The 21,089-nt window shown below is 44.8% G+C and overlaps 1 protein-coding gene across 3 annotated transcripts in view; it reads right to left on the reverse strand.

Annotated features, from left to right (window-relative positions):
- Positions 1-571: 571 nt before the first annotated feature.
- The window catches only part of LOC310820124 (solute carrier organic anion transporter family member 3A1-like), a gene marked incomplete at both ends in the record, with an annotated part of 31,055 nt that continues 10,537 nt past the window's right edge, over positions 572-21,089 (reverse strand). Inside the window, 8 exons of one of the 3 annotated variants that reach the window (XM_083691654.1) lie at positions 572-948; positions 1,419-1,483; positions 1,740-1,912; positions 2,523-2,658; positions 2,926-3,124; positions 3,504-3,668; positions 3,839-4,111; positions 4,442-4,540. In XM_083691654.1, the coding sequence (XP_083547780.1) occupies positions 572-948; positions 1,419-1,483; positions 1,740-1,912; positions 2,523-2,658; positions 2,926-3,124; positions 3,504-3,668; positions 3,839-4,111; positions 4,442-4,540 (1,487 nt within the window). Of the gene's footprint in view, positions 949-1,418; positions 1,484-1,739; positions 1,944-2,487; positions 2,659-2,925; positions 3,125-3,503; positions 3,669-3,838; positions 4,112-4,441; positions 4,541-21,089 lie in introns of all 3 variants that reach the window. The other 2 variants (XM_083691653.1, XM_083691652.1) reach the window with 2 other exon arrangements.

Genomic DNA, 21,089 nt, shown 5'->3' on the forward strand with positions numbered 1-21,089 from the left:
ACTTACATTTAATGGCAGTTTCAACAATCCCGCCCTTCGATGGGGATGAACCACAAAACAACTAAAAACCATTCGGGATTGAAGACGACCGTAGAGCCAGAAGACTGAAGATCATCTCTTGATGACGGTGGTCCTCTTTTCATGTTCATTGCCAACCGTTGGAACTGAAACTAATATTTCATTTGAATATTTTTTATCTGTGGAAAATTAACAGGCTGATCACGTGACCTAGTCCATTATCACTCCTAATTTACATGTCAAATGACAAAGAAAAAGAAATGTGCAACAGACAATAACAACAACTCAAACTCCTTTGACCCTCACACATAAATCTGTTACGACTCCTACTACGGGTTTACAACAGTCATCCGGGGCCTGAGGAGACCTTCACATGAATGACAGTAACATGAATGACAGTAACATGAATGACAACAGATCGACAACGTGACAAATAAATATGGTCCTTCAAGTGAATTTGCATGTGACAGAGCGACAGACAGACAGACACAGACAAACAGACAGACAGACAGACAGACAGACAGACAGACAGTTCCTCTTGCCCCTTCTAACACTATAAAACAGACTCCATGTTATCACACATCTCTCTGTCTTCCAGGTTGTATATAAACTTTGTCCTGTTGACTGGGTTCTGGGTGATCTCCTTCCCCAGGTTGTCAAGAGTCACGTTGGAGGCAAACAGTTCGGTGGGGGTCAGGTACCCCTCACTGTTCTTAATGTACTTCTTGTAGTTCTTCCTCAGACAGTGCCAGGTGGTGGTGTACATGATGAAGGCGGTGGACTTGAGGGCGATGGCGATACTCACATACAGGTGGCGGTAGGCCACGTTGTCGTACAGCATGCATGCCCCCTTCTCCCCGCACACGGTGCTCCAGAACAGACAGGTGGAGTCGATGCCCATGCCAAAGATCAGAGGAGGGGGGATGAATCCTGGGAAGGAGAGGGTCAAAGGTCAGCCACTGTACCGAATGCCAATCTCGGAGGATCGCATGGGTCTCAATCGATCACGTGCTCCGAACACTAAGGGTTCTATATTCAGCCGGCTCACAACAGACACAAGTTGAAACACAGGCGTACAAGCAATTTGTGTCCACGGCAACAGGTGAAATTACCACAGCGCTGGGGCGCTGCCTCGCCTGCGCTCAGGTGGGCGGAGCAGCGGTAAAAGAGGCGTGTTCACGACAATGAGCAGGTCGAGTGCCAGCAGTTGCACTGAAAAACTATGGCCTTGAAAACAGCGCTTACAGTGCCATCAGACACACCTCTTAGTGCCACCATCACCACCATCAGCGCCATTGCCAGCGCCGGCGCCCCCTCCAGCGTTCGTGTTTGCGCTAGGACTGGTCTTTACGCCATTAAAAAAGAGCCCCAAATATAATATAAAAGACTTCATTTCTTACCGAGGAGTCGCAGCAGTAGGAACAGAACTCCAAGGGCGTACGATTTGAGCTCAGGACTCACGGTTCTGAAAAGCAAAGAAAGAAATTCTTTATTATTATTCATTATATTAATTATTATTTCCACTTTATGTCTGTGTGTGTGTGTGTGTGCATCACTTTATATATATATATGTCTGTGTGTGTGTGTGTGTGCATCACTTTATATATATATATGTGTGTGTGTGTGTGTCACTTTATATGTGTGTGTGTGTGTCACTTTATATGTGTGTGTGTGTGTGTGTGTGTGTGTGTGTGTGTGTGTCCTGTAGGTTTGTGGGCTACCTGATGAGGATGATGACGGACGGGGTCTGGGCCATGGCGCCGATCATACTGCACACACAGATGACACACAGGAAGGTGAGGAAGGCCTCCTGGCAGCCCGGGCTGGGGCACTTCCCTGGCAGCGCCACCTGGTCCTCAGTGGTACCGGAGATGCACAAACAGCTCGTCAGGTTCTGAGAGTGGAAGGAGAAGAGGACATCGTGTCTACATGACTCATGATGTATACGGCAGAGAGGGACATCGTCACATGAACAGATAAATAAACAAACACACGTCCGTCACTCAGAATAGCCCAGACTTTGATGTGTAATTCTGAGAAGACGAGGAAGAGAACATGCATCATATGTCTGACTCACGCAGCCCAGACGTCTATACGACCTGCCTACGACGCTCTGAATCACGGCCTGCCCAGAAACAACCCCTTGACCCTTCGTCTTCGTCTTGGGCACTAAATCTAAATCTCAGTCTAAATCTTCGAGGATCAGATGTAGGTATAAGCAACATGGAGGTAGCGCCACATTGCCCTGTGATGGACTCCATACTGGATCTTATACATGTACCAGTACAGTATGCAGTTCTACAGGTGTCTCCAGGTCAAAGTGGCTAGACTCGGGTTTTGTCTCTGGACAGGGCCGTGACTAGGCCAGTTAAAACAGGCCGGTCCCACCCAGGCCGGTCCTACCCAGGTCCCACCTATGTCCCACCCACGTCCCCCCCAGGTCCCACCCAGGTCCCACCCACGTCCCACACAGGTCCCACCCAGGGGTGGTGCAGTGAACTCACAGCCTTGGTGCAGCCGGCGAAGCAGGCGGAGAGGTAGGTGACTCCGTTGGAGCCACACACGGGGCTCACCGAGGCGGTGTAGCAGTTGCAGCTGTTGATGCACGGCGCCTCTGGTCTCTGCCAGGACCGGAGGGTTCTAGAAACAAGGCCAAACGTTACTCAGGTGCCGAGTCCTTGTACCATTAACAAAACGCCAGGAACACGATACAATCAGGAAGAAAAAATAATCACATTATCTGTATACTGAATTAGAGTTAGGTATTAGATAGAGTACTGCTACAGGGTGACCCCTACTGGCCTTGGTGCCAGTGGTACATCTCTTGTCATTGACATCGGCACCAACCGGTGGCAAACACGGCCAAACACACCAGCCAGGTACCCAGAAACCTCGGTCTGTACTTACTCGTTGCCATAGGCGACGGTCACACCGGCGACGGGCCCCGTGTCACAGCCGAGGAAGAGGAAGGAGACGTAGCAGGCGGTGGAGATGAGGTTGACCACCATGGCCATGCGGATGGCCCCCAGTGCCGACAGGTTCAGCTTCTTCACCAGCAGGCCTCCCAGGAAGATGCCCAGACACGCGCACGGGATGGCCGTCATACCTGCAGGGCACGGAGGGACAGAGGGGGTTACGTAGGAGTGTGTGAACGATAGGCATATGTCCTTAACTTCCACATGGGTTCTGGGCCGATAACACTGTCGTTATCAAGAAACGCTTCCACACGGCACAGTTACAGTTTCTGCTCCCGTGCTTAAATGACCATCACGCAAGTACCGCGTTCAGGTGAACTCGAATTAACCGCAACCTCAACCTAACAGAGACACTGAGCCAGCGTTCAAGTTGTTGCTGTGTAGAGAGAGAGAGCCTCACAGCAGGAGGTCTCGGGCTAATTCACACACAACAGGAAGGCCTGATGAGCCTATTATCTACAGCTGATCTCAGAGGGCCAAGTCGGTTCACGCCTTTCACGGGTGACCCACCTAGCAGCTGATTGGCCGAGGAGGTGGTGAGGTTGAACTGCTGCTCCAGGTATTTCCCCAGGAAGGCGGCGAAGCCGGCCACCACGGCAATCTCCATACAAGCAGCCAGCGCGATGCAGGTGAACACCGGGTTAGACAGCAGGTGCTTTGTCACCCGTGGGATCACTGAGGAGGCGAAGGGGGAGAGAGAGGGAGGGAGGGAGGGAGGGAGGGAAGGAGAGAGAGGACAGGAGAGGAGAGGGGATTATGAAGGACAAACCCTAAAAAAAGCACCCACACTTCCTACAATTATCAAAGAAGTCTTATTTCATCCCCAAGGCCACCCTGACCCTCACCTCTCAGGTGTTCACAGCAGGTGAGGCCACTGTTGGCCTCGAAGCCGTGCATGACGCCATTGCTGGGCTTGGCGCCCTCGTACTCCCCGGCGAGGGAGGGGGGCAGCATGGCCTGCTCGCTCTCCCCCCCGCTGTCCACGTCCTGCTCGTTCAGGGACTGGGGGAAGCCGAACATGAAGAGGGCCGAAACGAAGAGTAAGGCACCGCACAGGAGGAAACCCCCCCACCAGGCCCCGATCCAGCGAGGGTCGTCTGGGGTGATGTCCAGCTTACCTGGGGACGCGGACAGGAAACACAGGCCTGGGCGTTACGTACAGGGGGAGAAGAGGGGCGGCAAGAGAGAGAGAGAGAGAGAGAGACACACTCATGGCAGACACGGTATGTATTGTCTATCAGGCCTGAAGACCAGGTCTCATACTGTATGTGTTTGCATGTGTGTGACATACATGTGTTGACACAGGGGTTACTTTAAATCAGTACTACTTTGAATTTGATAAAGGCCTACTTAAACTTGGTGAATGAGAGTTTGGTGTCATACATAACTAAAGTAATACCGTAAAATGGCATGGTAGCGTAACAACGTATATAGTCATTTCCACTCACTTGTGTCGATGAAGACAGCATCCACATAGACTTTGGTACAGAGGGACCCGAGGATGAACCCACAGGCTGGTCCAAAAACTAAGGTGGAAAATAAAATGCCTGGAACAAAACACAAACAATAGAGCAATCACTCGAGGAATCTGATCAACAACTGTCAATGAAGTGCGATCTTTCGAAAATGGCAACATGCCATCGCTATGCTCTCAGCGTTAGACTTGCCACCAACTGACAAAAAAACAGACAAAATCGCTACCCTTGCAGTACATGCTGTCCACCACTAGAAGGCAGCATTACACTGCTTTCTCTCCACTCCTATTGACCAAAAAATGGTCATTGCCAGTAAATGATGAGTAAGAGATTTCTCCTCAATATAAAACATTTTCCCCGTACCAATCAACAGTGCAATCAAGAATATATTGTGTGTAAGAGCAGAGTCATAGTGGATTTCACGAAGGCGGAGGAGGGGGGGGGGGGATTTCACATAAACCCTAAAATGACTGATTTATTCACCATTAATCCATACTTACTGAACAAGTGCCATTAGAACATTCGTCTAAGTTTTCATTATCTATTATGACCATAAATTATCAATCAGGAAATGGGCTCCCATGCAAAAGCAATCAGAGTAGAGGAGATGGAGGCGAGGGAGAAATGCTGAGGGATGCAGCCGTAACTGGGGGGGGGGGGGGGGGGTTTGGGGTTGGGGGAGCGGGGGGGAGGCAGGGGGGTTGGATCTGGCGGTTAGTGGTGATGTCCCAGTCCCAGCGCCTGACAGGCAGGGAGGGCCACAGCTCCCAGCGTTCCAATAAGCAGGGCTGAATGGATGCCGGCGGTGCAGGGCCCGGGCCTCCTAAACTAGGTTAGCCATGCTGGGTGAGGAGAGCGTGGGGCTGGAGCTAGCAGCACCAACCAACCCCAACCAGCCCCACCGCACCGCACCGCACAGGCTGGCTGACTGACTGCTTTTAATAACCTGTAACAATGCCCCAAGCCAAGGAAAACAGGCAGGGGGAGGAGGGGAGGGGAGGGGCTGCCAAAAGACCCCCACTGAGTAATTTCATCAACACCTGAACACCGGGACTAATCTGTTAGCAAGGAGGGCAATGTGAGAGCAAGGAACAGCCCGGGAAAAATCTACCGGGACGGCTAAGGAGCTGACTGAGGGAGAAAGACAACTACAGGCATGCATTACTAAGCTATATCTTTGGAGGAGTAAATTCATATTTAAGCAGATACTGGATTTAAGAGAATAAGGAAATGTAATATCTTAATTTGAGTAGATTAGTGAACACATAGTGCTTTGGGAACATGCTGTAAGTCAGTTGACCAAGTGAGCTGGTTCATTTGAATTCTCACTCTGGGACAGATTGTTGTGTAGGGTTCACATTATAGCTATAGCTGGCTAAATAAGTTTTTATTTTTTTTCTTATAATATGTAATTCAAATGAGTTGTAATACAAACAACAGTGGCTAAAAAAAGACTTAACATAGATTAACAAAGTGATAGGAAAGAGAATGTGTTCAGTGAACAAAACAGTGAGTCAAATACAAAACATTGGCACGTTAAGTTACTCATTGATAAGCCCCGTTATTGAACTAATAAGCCCTTGCTAAGTGTCCCTTACCCCGGCTTTTACCGATGGAATACTTTCTCTGCTCCGGGAGAAACTTGCAGGACAGCTGTCCCTGGTTCACCCCGTATCTGACCCCTCCATCACCAAAACAGATAATAAGCCTTTGAACAAAGCCATTGACGCATGGCGGGCAGGGCCAATGTCAGGGGACAGAAAAAGCCTGGGTACGCAGTGTAGTGAACTCTGTGCCAACCTTTTGAGTGGGTTTGCGCTGGCACTGACTGGCACAGGACCAGCCGATCGGATCTACATCTCTCCTCCTCCTCCCCCCCCCCCCCCCGCGCGCTTGCACGCCTGCACGCACACGCACGCACGCACTCTCTCCCAGTGTGGCTGGAAAATTACATATATTAAAAATATACCTACCCTTCATCCCCTTGCACAGACATGTTGGATTCATGCTACATAAGGGTTCAGCTGTTCATGAAAGAAATTCACACATCAGCTTCAGCATTTTTAGCATTAGCCTCAAGCTAGCCACACTATAGATGCGTAGGGCTCTGGGTTGTGAAGCATGGGGGATGGGCTGCTGTGGGAACAAATCTGCAGTCTTTAAATATGAAGAAAATGAGATATTTTACGCACACCAACATGCACAAGGATTTATTTTTCGTTGAATACATTTTTTGATCCAGCATATATATATATCGTGTATTTCTAAATCCCTTCACTGTTGAACACTCAAACAGAAAAAAGAAAAACGTCAGTTCCAATTTCCTTTATTTCCAAACTCTTGCAAATTAACTGTCTCCTAAAACACTGTCTCTCCCGGCTTCAAAGTAAAACAGCTGATAACACGAACGGCGATAAGCGTCATAAAACAGAAAAGCCAGCAAGCAGCCTATTCATTGTTTGTGCAGTCAGAGACAAGCCTCATAATCCAACATGCAACAGCTGCTGAATGTCCATCATGGGAACATTGGGAGCCTGTCTGCTCCTCCATTGTTTGCAGTGAACAGTTGGTAGATTTGAGGCCATTTCCTAAGAGACCGCGCTGCAGCGGCCTCATGGCAACAGTGCTCTAATGTCTGTTCCCACCGCCTGCAAAAACGGCGATGAGTTCACCCTCACTGTCAGTGTGTGTGGAGCACATAGTGAGCAGAACAGTCCGCCCTGATGTACGGTAGACCGTATAAACGGCCTGTGGGGAGGTTTGGTTATTATAACAGCATCGCTGTTAAGAGTTCGGATCATAACAATGAAATTAGAATAATCATTTGATCATCTGTGATGGTTTTCCTTTTTTTTTTTTTGTGGGGGGGGGGGAGGGGGAGGGGGGGGGCATGAAGGCTGAGAGCGAAGGGCATGAAGGCTGAGAGCGAAATGGAAAGAGAATAACCTGACACCTAAGTAAGTAAATGATTTTACCTCCCCAAAAAGGCAGGCTTTTACCAGGGACAGGGCAGTCATGCACGGCATGAGACCATGTAGCTGCCATCTTCTCCAACACATCTCTCTAATGTCCCTTTCTCTCTCTCTCTCTCCCTCTCTCTCTCTCTCTCTCTCTCTCTCCCTCTCTCTCTCTCTCTCTCTCTCTCTTGCAATGCAGGTTCCGAAATAGGCCACTCTGGGCTCCAGTCGGCTGGAGACACAGGCCTATAACACGCCTCATAAAAGATCTTCAATGACCTTGCATTGTTCCTCATGCATGAAATAGATTGCTTTTGTTTCTAATAAAACCCTCTTGACAATTTTTTGGTTAATGCCATGCAGCTCTCAGGGGTATAGCTGCAGAGCGAGCGGGAAGGAACCAGGAGATAGAACGCATAATGCAAAGCAGATGATTAGAGCAAATTTCAATTTCTCGCAAACCGTTGTGCTGTGCAGCATTTTTGAATGAGAATGTCTGTGCTTAAAGGGCCTCTCTGCTAAATGAAGCTCGGAAGACTTTGAGGCTAACCTTGAGAAGAATTTGAGAGAGTGCCTGAGATGTCTGAGCAAAACTCTGCTATCTCCATCTCTAGCTGTCTGGCCGAACCCAGACGAGGCGGGCTAAAATGATAGGTAGGGATACTGCACTTAAGCTGACGGCTCACAGAGTGAACTTGACAGCTTTTCGGCTTTTTCTCGTGGAGGTTCTATAGAGGCCAGTGGCTACAATAGAAGATTAGAACCGGCATCACAGTGCAGTCTGAGAGAACGAATAACAAGGGCGGAAAAAGGTCGAAGGGACAGCCAACGCAGTCAGGACAGACACCGAGACGTGTCGTCGTTCAAGACAGGCCTGGTTGGTCCAGTGGTTACTGTATATGTTCTGTAATGCAGGCCTTGGGAAGACTCCAACCGCAGAGGTTGGATTCTGAAACCTTGCATTACTACAAAGATTAACTGCAAGACAGAATCCTCTGTGTCAGCCCAGCGATAAAAGCTAATCATGCTTAGTCTACAAAAAAAAAGATGAACAAACATCTCACACTGTGGCGTAGCTCCGGAGCGGCGCCTTGTTATTACAGCGCGGCCCTTTACAATGAGCGCCCCCCCAAACGAATGCGGCAACGGCCAAGGTCACAGGAGGCGAAGGGGGGGTCTTTTTTACCTGGTTACATCACCAACGCATGAATAATTGCCTGCTCTGGCTGCAGTGTGGCGCAACTTAATCACAGGCTTTCTGTACCTTGGCAAAGCCGGTCCCAAAAGAGGCACAAATAAAAGGCCCTGGGACGGACGTGAATGGAGGCAGCGTTGCTGAGTCAGCAGGGGCCCGACCAACCTTCGCTGTCCTACATGAGAAGGGCCATAACTCAGGCGGAGTGAAAACATTTCACTGCGGTGGACACCGGACTCTGAGCACACAGCGGTATATAACACACATTAGTAGAACGAACGGGACGGCCGACGTGGGGCAAAAAACACAGTCATCCTAACCTCGTTCAGAGAGAGAGAGACAGAGAGAGACTCGGCCCAGGGCCCTGGCTTTCACGAGAAACATGGAAACTCAACCACAGTGGGAGTGGTGAACTCTCACTGCAGCACAGCTCCTTTCAGGGGTAATTGAGTCAAATTGATGCGTTTTGAGTGTCGGTGAATAACCCCATTAAGCTGTGGTAGTACAGCTGTGGTATTAAAGAGCAACATGTTAACAAATCAAAATGTGCATTTTGCAAAAATTTGACATGATATGGTTTACTATACATCACAGATCCTGACCAATGGAGCAGTGAATCTTTTTTCATGAATCATGATTTCACAACGCTACGACATAGAAAACTATATGATTCCGGGGGCGCTTAGTGGCGTAGCACACGAATGCGCATACCGCATAATCGCAAGGTTCCTGGTTCGATTCCGAACATCGACAAGTCTTGCATGTCATCATTCCTCTCTCTCTCCCATCCTTCCTGTCAATCTCTCTACTGTCTCTATTCCAGTAAAGCAGAAATGCCCAAAAAACATATTTAAAAAAAGAAAACGATGATTCTGCTACTGAACTGTTAGTTTATGGGATAAGAACGAGGCTGAAAAAGACACATTGGGTTTCCATTGCGTTCAGCTGGCCGTACTGTGTGGGTTAAGTGAAACATCCACCAGAGAGATACAGTAGATGCCTCTTAGCTGAGGGTATCATTCAAGCGCACGACATGAATCAATAATTCAATTCCAATCCTGTTGGTTGCATTTTATTTAACAGGCTTACAAGCTAGTTGGCCTTTGCGGCAGGAAGCCATTTCCATTTCTAACAGAGAATGTCAAGAATGTGTCTCAGCCGATCCAAACTATTGGGGAAACATGTTAAACAAAATTAGAGATACGAAATCAAAATCGTAACGTTAAACGGCGTAGCATATACTAAAACACACGCACGCACACACGCACACACACACACACACACACACACACAGAATTTTTTTTGTAGTAATTTTACAAACGCCAACGAGAGCATTTACAGGTATAGTACCACCGTACCTCCAGCAGGCCTACAGCATGTTGGAATGAATTAGCACTTTTTAACACACCTCTATTTTTGTCTCATTGAGAACCGGAAAATGTCTCCTCAACGGTGCCTCCTGTAGTATGTTATTCATGAATCCTTATTCATAAAATGTCAATGTCTCAGTGGAACAGAGATGGAGTGGTATAACAATACCCTGTCGCTGTGGAGCTCCCGTGCCTGCCCTGCTAGAAGGCTTACAGAGGACCGCAGCTTTAATATTTAATCACTCGGGTACATGTTAGCTAAACAACTCTTAACTCTTCCTCTCCGTCACGTCCCATTATTCAGAGGATTTAACAGTGGCGCCGCAGCTTCGCACGTCCTTTGGCCTCTCGTAACGATGCCTGCGATGGCGAATGGCAGCGGAACAGCTACCGGAGCGCCCGGCGCAGAGCGCCCGGCTCACAGGGTTCATTACCGAGCCGCGGTGGAGGACGGAGGACGGAGGACGGAGGACGGAGGACGGAGGACGGAGGGCCGCCGGCAGCAGCGTTGTGGGAGGTTACCATGGCAATACACATGCCTAGAGACTTAAAAAAAAAAAAAAAGAAGAAAAAGAGACAGATGGAAGAAAAGAAAGAATAATAGACTATCTATTACTGCCAAGTGTCAGGCCTTCAGGGCTGTGGTGAAAGGATGTGTTTCCACAGAACTGGTAAGACAATGTTACAGTCAGGCCAGGCGGGTCAAGACCAAAGAGGAGGAGAATGATATAATATGATGAAAAAGTCAGTGAAGTCAGCTGCTACCATTTCCATCCAGAGTGCACGATGGCATAATGAGTATTCTGAAAATGCTGGGTTGCGTTTCATGAATATGATTTGAGAGGTGGTAAAACTCTCTTTATTCAGCATTTAGTATCTATCGTGTCTGTGCACCTGCCTAGATTTTGTTTAATTGCCGAGACCTCCACTCTACGTCCCACAGAGATGTTACAACCTGTACCTGTACCTGAGGGTGATCCTCGCGTTGTGAGTAATGACAACCGCAAGGTACCGCACAGCTGCACCACCCTCTCGTAACCCCTTTTAAAACAAACACTTTGTTCAATTCATCATATGAACCCTACGCACAATCACTACTAGATAATGCTAGACATCTGGAGCGAGATGGCCCCAAGCCAGAACAGTGGAGGGGAGAGGCGGGTGTCGGCAAGGCCTCCCTCCCTCCCTCCTTCCCTCCCTCCCTCCCTCCCCTCCCTCCCTCCCTCCTTCCCTCCCTCCCTCCCTCCTTCCCTCCCTCCCTCCCTCCCCCCCCACTCCTAGTCCCCAGAACAGACAGGCGTGTATGTACATGATGCCGTTGCCCCCCTCGCCCCGCTCTGACCTATCGAGGTTCAGGAGAACAGGCAGAGAGAGAGGGGGGGGGGGGATCATGGCAGCGAGGAGCTCCTGGGTACGGAAGTCTCTCCAAACGACGGCGAAGGGCAGACAAGCTGTTGGGCGTGCTTTTATTCTCCACTGCAGGAGCAGCCAGTGAATCCTAAGCAGTCAAAACCAGGACAGCTCAATAACTGCCACTTCTGAGAACACCGCAACAACCGGGCTCTTCTCGTCCCTCGACCGCCACACCGTAAAAATGACTAATATTCCGACTCTCCTATTCACACTAAACTGTATTAATAATTCAAGTACGCTGAAGAATTGTATTGCCCCTCTTTAAGGCCTATAGGAAGTATTACTGGATAGACAGGGGTAGTGACAAATAGAACCGGTTCTGGATGCTTTGTGGGGATGTCGTTTTGTCTCTGAACCATCGGTTCAGAAGAACTCATAAATAACAAGTCTTGGTGTCAGATGTTACTCTCAAATGTCATACGCTATGATATTTATGGTAAAACAAGAATTTGTTTGGAAAAGCATCTCTGACCCCACGACGTCAAAGACAAACACGCAGGCTTATTTTCCTCGACAGTAAGATAACCCAAGACAAGAGCCTGTGGACTGGAACGTTTAAACCTCGTGGTTATGCCTCTGCGCCTCTGACCTTGTGAGAATAACTTCCATAAAGATGACAATATTTCTCTGCTCCTCAAGGCCTTTTATACTGTCACAATGCTAACCAGGAGACAGCGTTATCACATGCTGCCATTTCTGATCCCCGACATTCAGGAGAGCCCAATCTCTCCCTCCTCTTTGTAATGCAAGGTCAAGGGGGTTTGTGTACGGGGTGACCACTATCTATCTGTGGTTTCTATCTGAAGGCAGGCTCTGTGTTATATTGTGATGGACAGAGAGCTATCTGTGTGAATCAGACAGTCACCATGGACTGTCTCTCATCCACACCTAGAGAGAGGGGGTGGGGGGTGAGAGAGAGAGAGAGAGAGAGAGAGAGAGAGGGACCTTTGTCTGTCCCCTGTCACTGTTTCCTGTCTGTCACCTGGGTCCAGGCTCTGTTGTGTGACGCGTCAGAGCAGGTCGGCCCCAGAGAGACCAAACTGCACAACTCTGATCAAGCAAAGCCGGCATATTTCATGGATGGGGGGAGAGAGACAGTACTTTTCTCTTTCCCACGTCTGCCCTTGAAATTCAGGGGATCTTGAGGAGCTTGCAGATCGGTTGGTCCCAGAGCCATATACACACGTACTGTATATATATATGTATACCACATACAATAAATATTAGATATACATAATATATACACCATTATATATACATATATATATAATGGTGGTCCTCAGTGGCTCAGTTGATAGAGCATGGCGCTAACAACGCTTAGGTTGTGGGTTTGACTCCCACTGGGACCCTATATACTGAAAAGTATGCACTCACTGCAATGTAAGTCGCTTTGGATAAAAGCGTCAGCTAAATGGCGTATATATTATATTAGATATACATACATTTTTATGATGTTGGATTAGAGTTGCGTGTTGTATGGGAGAGTATGATGTTGTGTATGTTCGAGTCTGTAATGTAATGTATTTTGTGTATTGTGTCAAAATGCACTGCTGGCCTCCATATATGTATATACTGTATGTATATCGTATTGTATTGTATACTGAAAAGATACAATTATTATGACAGGTTTCATATACTTGCAGTTCACTTCAGTTCAGTCAATGTCAACTCAAGTTACAGTACAGCATACTGTTCTGTACACCATGCAGTAGATGTCGAGGGCTTTATATATATATATATCACAGTACATGCCCCATTCCCATTTCATTGCCACTTAGCCTCACAGCCTACAAAATGTATTATTTTATTGTTCTAATTTGTAAATTTGTTATTGCTATTTTGTTCATATTTTGCTATTTTGTAAATATATATTGGTTGTTATATTGGTTTTCATGCCCCATGCACCAACCTCACCAAGTCAATATCCTGTATGTGCAAATATCCTGTATGTGCCAAATAAAATAATTCTGATTCTGATTCTGATTTACATGTGTGTGTGGGTGTCGTGCAGCAACTATATATATATATATATAACATACATACTTCCAGTCCAGAGATATAAAGGACTTATAACATGTAACATGAGTAAGACAAACATGTAGGGTGGTAGGCCTACTGTATATGCACCTATGTTGTAATAAACACGTTATTACATAATGATTGAGTAGTTATTGTTTTGTAAATGCCTAGTTTAATGAAGTTAAACGTTTCTGTTGCAGCACGATTGCACTCGCGGACTGACATCGCGGCGTTGCTACGTGGCTATAGCAACCAGCTAATGTAAAGAGTTACCAGAAGGGGAGTAAGCACTGTGAACTTTGACCTTAATAACAACAGTCTATTCCCATCCCGTCAGCAGCACTACTGAGTCAGGGTGAAGTGAGGGTACTGTATGACCGTACCAGGCCAAGGACGGCCGAGTGACAGGATAAAGTGTCAGCTTGTGAGAGAATATAGTATACACATTGTGACAAAAAGTGATGACGTCACATAATTTATGAGGCTGTGGCCCCGCCCACAGGATGTAGATCCGTGAGAATGGAAGGTGTGGGTTAGGAGGGAGGGGTGGGTAGGGGGCCCCCCCCTGGGGGGCCCTGAACTGCCTGAAGAACCATAGGGGGGTCAGCTAAAGTTTGTCACAGATAAGGGGTGTTGGGAAGGGGGGTTTATTGCCCTATGAGACGTGGGTGAGAGTCTAAGGTGTTCTGGGTTTGTCGGAACATGACATTTTTATGAGGATATGGTCACCCTCGGGCGCTGTAGAACCGCGAGAATGGATTGGATGGAATAGGGGTGAGGGGTGGGGGCCCCCATGGGGGGCCCTGAACTGTCTGAAGAACCATCGGGGGTTCAGCTAAAGTTTGTCACTGATAAGGGGTGTTGGGAGGGGTGGTGATGACTTTATGTGGCATACAGGCATCTATGTCAAAATTGCATATGAGGCTTAAAATAAAACTTCAATACTGGGGGGTTAAAATGTGCAATTAAAAAATGGTTAGGCTGCTACTCTAGTGCTAGTATTGTGTTCAATAATGAAGGGTTAGGGTTAATAAAAGGGGGTTTAAAAAAAAAGGTTCATTTTTTAAAAAATGTTTAGTTTCAAACGAGGGGTCTGCCACAGTGGCACGGACGTGACGTTGATAAGATCATGTGTTTCCAGGGTAAAAGGTGTATATATATATATATATATATATATATATATATATATATGATCCTGTGTGAGAGCTGTAGTAGTGGTTGTGGCTGTATGACTGTGTCTAAAATGGCTTCTACAAGGAGGATGGGGGAAATGGAAGGGTGTTTAATGATCCATGAGACATGGGTGTGAGGCTAAGGTGTTCTGTTGTTTGTAAAATTAGTTGTAGCATCTTGACATTTTTATGAGGCTGTGGTCACCCCCGTAGGATGTAGAACCGTGAGAATGGATTGGTTGGATTAGGGGGGAATCACTGGGCCCTGAACTGTCTGAAGACCGACCGACCGAGGTCCTGCTAAAGTTTGCCTCTGATAAGAGCATGTGTTTCCCTGACAAAAAGATGTATATATATGTGACCCTGAGAGCTGGTCACAAAGGCCCAAAGACTTGTGACAGCGGCATCTGATCAATCTCTCTCCACCATGGAGGTGCAATTGTGTGGAAATGGCTGTGTGTTCTACCTCTTGTTACCTGTTCAAGTGTTAGGGTAACATCACACTGCTGGTCATTTCCTCATAATTACACGTGATATATCTATCTGATTCTTGTATTGAGGTTCAACGTTTTTCAACGTTTGCCATGTGGGACAGTGAACCGGCATTCTGTAATCCTAGTTTTTGTAAGCTATCCTGAAGCATGTTCTAAATGTTTTTTCAAGAAAAAAGTGGCTTGAAAGTCTTGGGATCTTTAGCATTGAGCTGTAAGACCCAAATTGTTAGGAAAGTATTTGTGGGTCGTACAAAGCTTTTGGCTTTTTCCTTTTTTTCTACATGCCAATGGAACAGCATTTTTAGCACCTTTTTTTTTTATTTGAGATGGATATGGGAAGTTTAGAAACCAATGATGGATAACAATACAATCTGACTTAAAGAAGCGTATTGCATATCTTTGAATATAGACATGTTGCATATGTAGGTATGTTCGCAAGTAACATGTCAGTAAAGAAAAGGGTAATGAAAGTCATAGCAGCTCACCACCAAAAATCTGAATTTGACTATGGGTATTGTCTCTTATTTTAACCCTTGGCTTGACATTTTAAATGTACAACATGTACCGCTATATTCCCATAGACCCATATAGAGTTCATGAAAAGTATCACTAATTTGGTTCGTTATCTCACAATTTGTTATTTAGGTCGATTTTTAGGATAGAACTTGAGTTGCTGGTATTATTGTGGGAACTCAAATCAGTCACTCAGCTTTTTCTATAGGATACCCTCATCAATGCAGAATATGTGCTTGTCCAATGAAATGTGAATGTTCTCGTTTCAGTACGCTGAACGCTTCATCTTTCACTCCACCGTTTCCTAAATCATTTTACCTCATATCCTTTGTTCATCCTAAATTTGTTTCTAATACTGCTTATTCATGTTTTAAGTTACCTATTTATGCCAGCACCTTAGATTACCAGACCTGTACAACATTTGATAACAATGTTATTTTTGCACTAAAATAAAATGACTTTTGGAGCTATTGCTTGAGTTGAGTCTAGTGTGTTTCAGATGGTTGGACGTTCAGATTGTTCTGTTTTAGAGAGGAGAGGTGATGAGGGCAGGTGGATGTTCATCATGAAGCTTACTTTGTTTAATACCAGGCTAGTTTGTCTGGTGAGACCACACCAACTCATTGCATAGCTTGTTAACCAACTGGTCCCGGATACACGTAATGTACGTGCACTACTAATTCAGAAATTCATTTTTACACCCAATGGTCGAGAGGGATACTAACTAGCCAAATAGCATGCAGTGGGTGATATTACAGAGAATAATGCCTTTAATGTTTTATTACAGAAATAACTGCCAATAGGTTGTCATTGAATCTCCCCCCATAAAATGTTGCTGTTCATTAGTTATGATCTCAGTTTTGAGCTATGGTGAAGCGTAACAGTGCATATGCAAATCATTGTGAAACTGACATTTATTTTGACTTTTGTTGGACATTCAATATGTAGGCTAGGCTATATCTTACTGGTTGTTTGTAGTCTGTCTGTCTATCTCTAGTGTGTGGAAAGTATCCAGCAAATTGGTTCTTCGATGAATATGTGTAGGCCTAGTACTTGTTTCTGTGGTCACCGAAACTACAGCATTTATAGAGAAGTCAAGCTGCAAAAATGCATCATGGAATGTTGCCACTGGCCATGCAGATAGAACTAGTTACATATCAGGATGTAGTTGAATTATCTGTCAACCTGTACATTTTTCATCGTTGGGGGACACAGTTTATCTGAAGCTAATCTATTTCCAGTGAATGGATATGTTCAAGGGTGTGTGTGTTGTCATTCCAATGAGGGATAAGTGTTTAATTTGAGAGTGACCTGAACAATAGCAAGCCCAGGGTGTAAATAATGAAATCACATTTAAATCATACATGCACCATTTCTAGTCTAGTACTTGCATAAAAACTAGGCTTAAGGGTGCCCTCTGATCAGATCTTGACAGTTTTTAGGGAAAAGGCACATTTAATTGCGAAAGAGTATGGTTATGAGGGGTCTGTTTTGTTTAACTAAATGGCATATCATCATGGATATCATAGACCAATTCAGCTCACCAGTAGGCACATTTCACGTGCCTCTGTTGCTTGAATGCAACAATTGAATTGGATTCAATTGGATTGTCTATTGATCTTTTTTCATCATGCTTAATCGAGTTGTTGGGAGTGTTTTAGAGATTGTTTAACGTCGTCATTGCTCGGCTTTACCCTTTGTTGGTTTGTATGACTTCTTCAACTGGTCCCTACATGGATGTCTCAGTTCAGTTGTCAATCTCCATTCAAAATGGGCTAAGAATAGTATAGATGGATGCCTTTTCCATATGACCCATATGGAAAAGGCAGAAGGACATTCAAGCAAACAATGTTAATAACAAAATGAAACGTGAATCTGGGTTTACACTATTGTAGGCCTATAGCCTACTGCTGACCATCTAAACATCTCCTAAAAGTATAATGTCAGATATATAGGCACAGTAATGCCTCTCTTTGCCTTTCTCCTATCTTCCCCTGAAGAGCTAACCGCCCCCTTATAGTAGAGTATAACTTATTTTCTTAATTCAAAGGTAACAATAGGTAACACTGAATGTACTGAAAGCCAGAGTGTTGATATACTTTAAGAAATGACGTATCCACCTGTAATATGCGTATTATGCATGTTCATTAACTTGAACTTATTGACCCCTCAAATTGGGATAGTAAGAAGTCGAAGTTGTCTTTGTTTTCTGATGTCTGTTCTCTGGCAAAAATTGACCCTAAGAATGAGACTGATGGAACATTAGTCATGTTAGTCGTTGAATAGGCATCTACTAGAAAGATTGAATTTGAGCTGGTGCGAAGATTGGTCCTACTTTGTATTGCCTGTTGAGGTGTTGTAATAGAGGAGCTGTTACCATAGTTGCGGTGTCGTGTGATCTTATTGTATGTTTAATTTTGGCTTCAGCTTTTACTATTCATATTCCCATCAGACGACAGTTTTTTCCTCAAGTAACCAACAGAAACAATTAATGTTTGGCACCTTTTGCGGAATGCCTGAAAATGTTATGGTTATCGTTAAACCCCCTCTACAACCTTTAATACGCGTAATGGCTCCATAACAATGATGCTTCTCGTACCGTTGTCCGTTATGGTTTATGAGTTGACTTCTCTTGTATTTTTGTTTGTTTAGCTTATGTCTAGATGTTGCTCTTTTATTCCCCAAAAATATGTATGATGGCTTCTGCAGGCCCTGCTACAGTATGATGGTCTCATATCTCACTCTGTTTTGAGTAGTCAACATTTTATTTTATTTTATCAGGTCTTTTTTGGTTGCGTTCATTTGGAGAACTATGATCGTCGTCACGCAGAGCTTGGCTCCATCCATCCATCGACTCGCAGCGACTCTATCCTGAGAAAGTACGGTTGCAAAAGAAATCGGAGAACTTTCGTAGAGCTTCCCCAAACCGAACCAATGCCATATAGCTGAATTACATGCAACATGCAAGACACCATAACTAATAATGCAAGGTATTTTGTATCTTTCCGAAAGCATTGAGGGCTTCAGAGTAACTTGGTTTTTTATATACCAACTTGGAAAATTACCTCAGAAAGGTCTCGGGTGCTAGTGTTGTATATCCCTAATTTAGGATGACAAAGATCAATTTTAGTGACCAAATGACCCAAGCCAATACTGTGTACAAACTTTATCATTTTACTTCCTTTAACCTTTAGTTAAGCAAAATTTGTAATTATGGATGAACTTTGAATGTATGTACATTAAAGTTCATGGGACCAAATTTTGTAATTGGGAGTTCAAGTCTCAATGTTGTTATGTACGCATGCAAATCCTCCCTTTTTAAAATGTAGTAATACTGTAACTAAAACAACCAATGAACGCTCAGCAGACACTGAGTTGGGACTCATTTGTGTGGCAATATAAGCTGTAGTCATGACTGGATGATATATTGATGTACCAATGAAATGGATATTTAGATTTGCAATGAATCACTATCAATATTCCTGCAATATGTTTTGGTAGTATAAATAGTGGGCTGCGGATTGAAAGAAAGAGGCATGTTGATGGGATGTTGTATGCAGAGCAATAATGACTAAAGTCTGAGTTGGAGTTATGATTTGCTGAGCAGTGTAGATGGGCCAACGTTAGGTAAGATGCATGGCAGGTATCACTCTGAGCGGTACCCTGGCCTGTGGTCTCCAGCACGTCTTGTGGCAACTTTCATTTAACATTTAAGCATTGGTAGGAGGTCATCTAATTAATTGAATATAGGTTACCTGTAACTTTGCAAACCTATAAGTAGTGTTTTTAGTGGTTCGTAGATGGCTTATAGATGCCACTGAGTGATCATCAAGGATCTAACATCTGCATCTTGAAGTGATGTTATGCAGTGCCGCAATAAAACCAGCGAGGCTTTTCTTGCCCTTTGCCATTTAAAGCTGTTTGTTGCAACCAGAAAACGACAAGAACAGTAGCACGCTATTCATTATCCAAATTTGATACAGTTTTTGATATGACGATAGATGTATTTTTGCATGCTACATTTTACAAAGGGAATACACATTTGAAATTACTTTTCTCAATGTATTTGTGACATGATATACTGATGTAGTGACATATATCGGTTATTCAAGAGATCAATCGATTGAAAGGCACTGTACAGAGAAGGTTGTGGGGAAATTAAATTAAAGTTCTTATGTCATTCTTGATGTCTGAGCTGAAAGCATCCTGCATGTTATTGTTTTATGTGTGCCTTTTCAGAGATTTCCTTTCCACCTCCCATATACTGGGGTTGCCATCCCTATTTCATTTACAGTGCCACATAAAATAATTTCTACACTAATTATCATGCAACCTTAAAAGTGAAGACGCTGCATAGAACGATCAGTATTTGTGTTTTGCACTTTCAAAGTAGTTTCAAAATTGCCCCACTTAAGGTTGGGCAAACTGACAAAAAACAACAATAAAAGACGAGGTAATTTAAGCTATCGATAGGAATTATAAGGAATAACATGACTTTGAAGAGCTTTTCTAAAAAGGTAAAAGATATATCTATATATATCTATCTATCTATATAGATAGATATTCATATATATTCATGAAGTATCTCATAAACCTGATATATGCTGCATTGACTTTTCTCATTTCTTTTTTTCTTTTGTGTGCTTCATATTATCCAATAAAAAATTGTATTTCCCCTTTTTTGAGAGGTTTGATCATCACCTAAGGCTGTGCACTGGCCATGCAAAAGCTATTTTCTGATTAAGGAGGTCTTGAACAACATGTACTGCTACATGTTCACTGTCAGATGGAATGAAAGGGTATGTATGAATCTGAAGCGGAATGGTTACGTAGGATTATGTGTAATTTATGCAATGGTTAACATTACATTTGATCAAAGGAATATTTCTAAATTGTAGCGACGGTACTTTCCATGTTTTGCTTTGTAAGGATGCTGTATGTGTCCATATAGCCTAAAATCAATGAGGACTTAATGTCCACCAACACAACTATCGGGTACATGGCGACTCCATGCTGTTCAATGTGACTGGTGACTCAGATATTGCCGTGAAAGGGCTGTATCTGCTACTGTGTCCATCCCTGTCCTATTCCCCCGCACCTTTGGCTTAAGATAGCCTTAGAACTACACATGGAGTACATTCTTCTCGTACATTTGGCCTTAAAAGTACAAAATTATGCACAAGAAATCCACAACTTGCAAGAGAGCTTGATTCCCATAGACACTTCAGAAATTCATATGAATTACATTCATAGGAGGTAGATATATGGCATTGACGCATGACATGGTTTCTGAAGTGTCTATGGGATGGACACAGTAGCAGATACAGCCCTTTCACGGCAATATCTGAGTCACCAGTCACATTGAACAGCATGGAGTCGCCATGTACCCGATAGTTGTGTTGGTGGACATTAAGTCCTCATTGATTTTAGGCTATATGGACACATACAGCATCCTTACAAAGCAAAACATGGAAAGTACCGTCGCTAC

The sequence above is a fragment of the Argentina silus genome, assembly GCF_951799395.1.
Source record: "Argentina silus genome assembly, chromosome: 19".
Taxonomy (NCBI): Eukaryota; Metazoa; Chordata; class Actinopteri; order Argentiniformes; family Argentinidae; genus Argentina; species Argentina silus.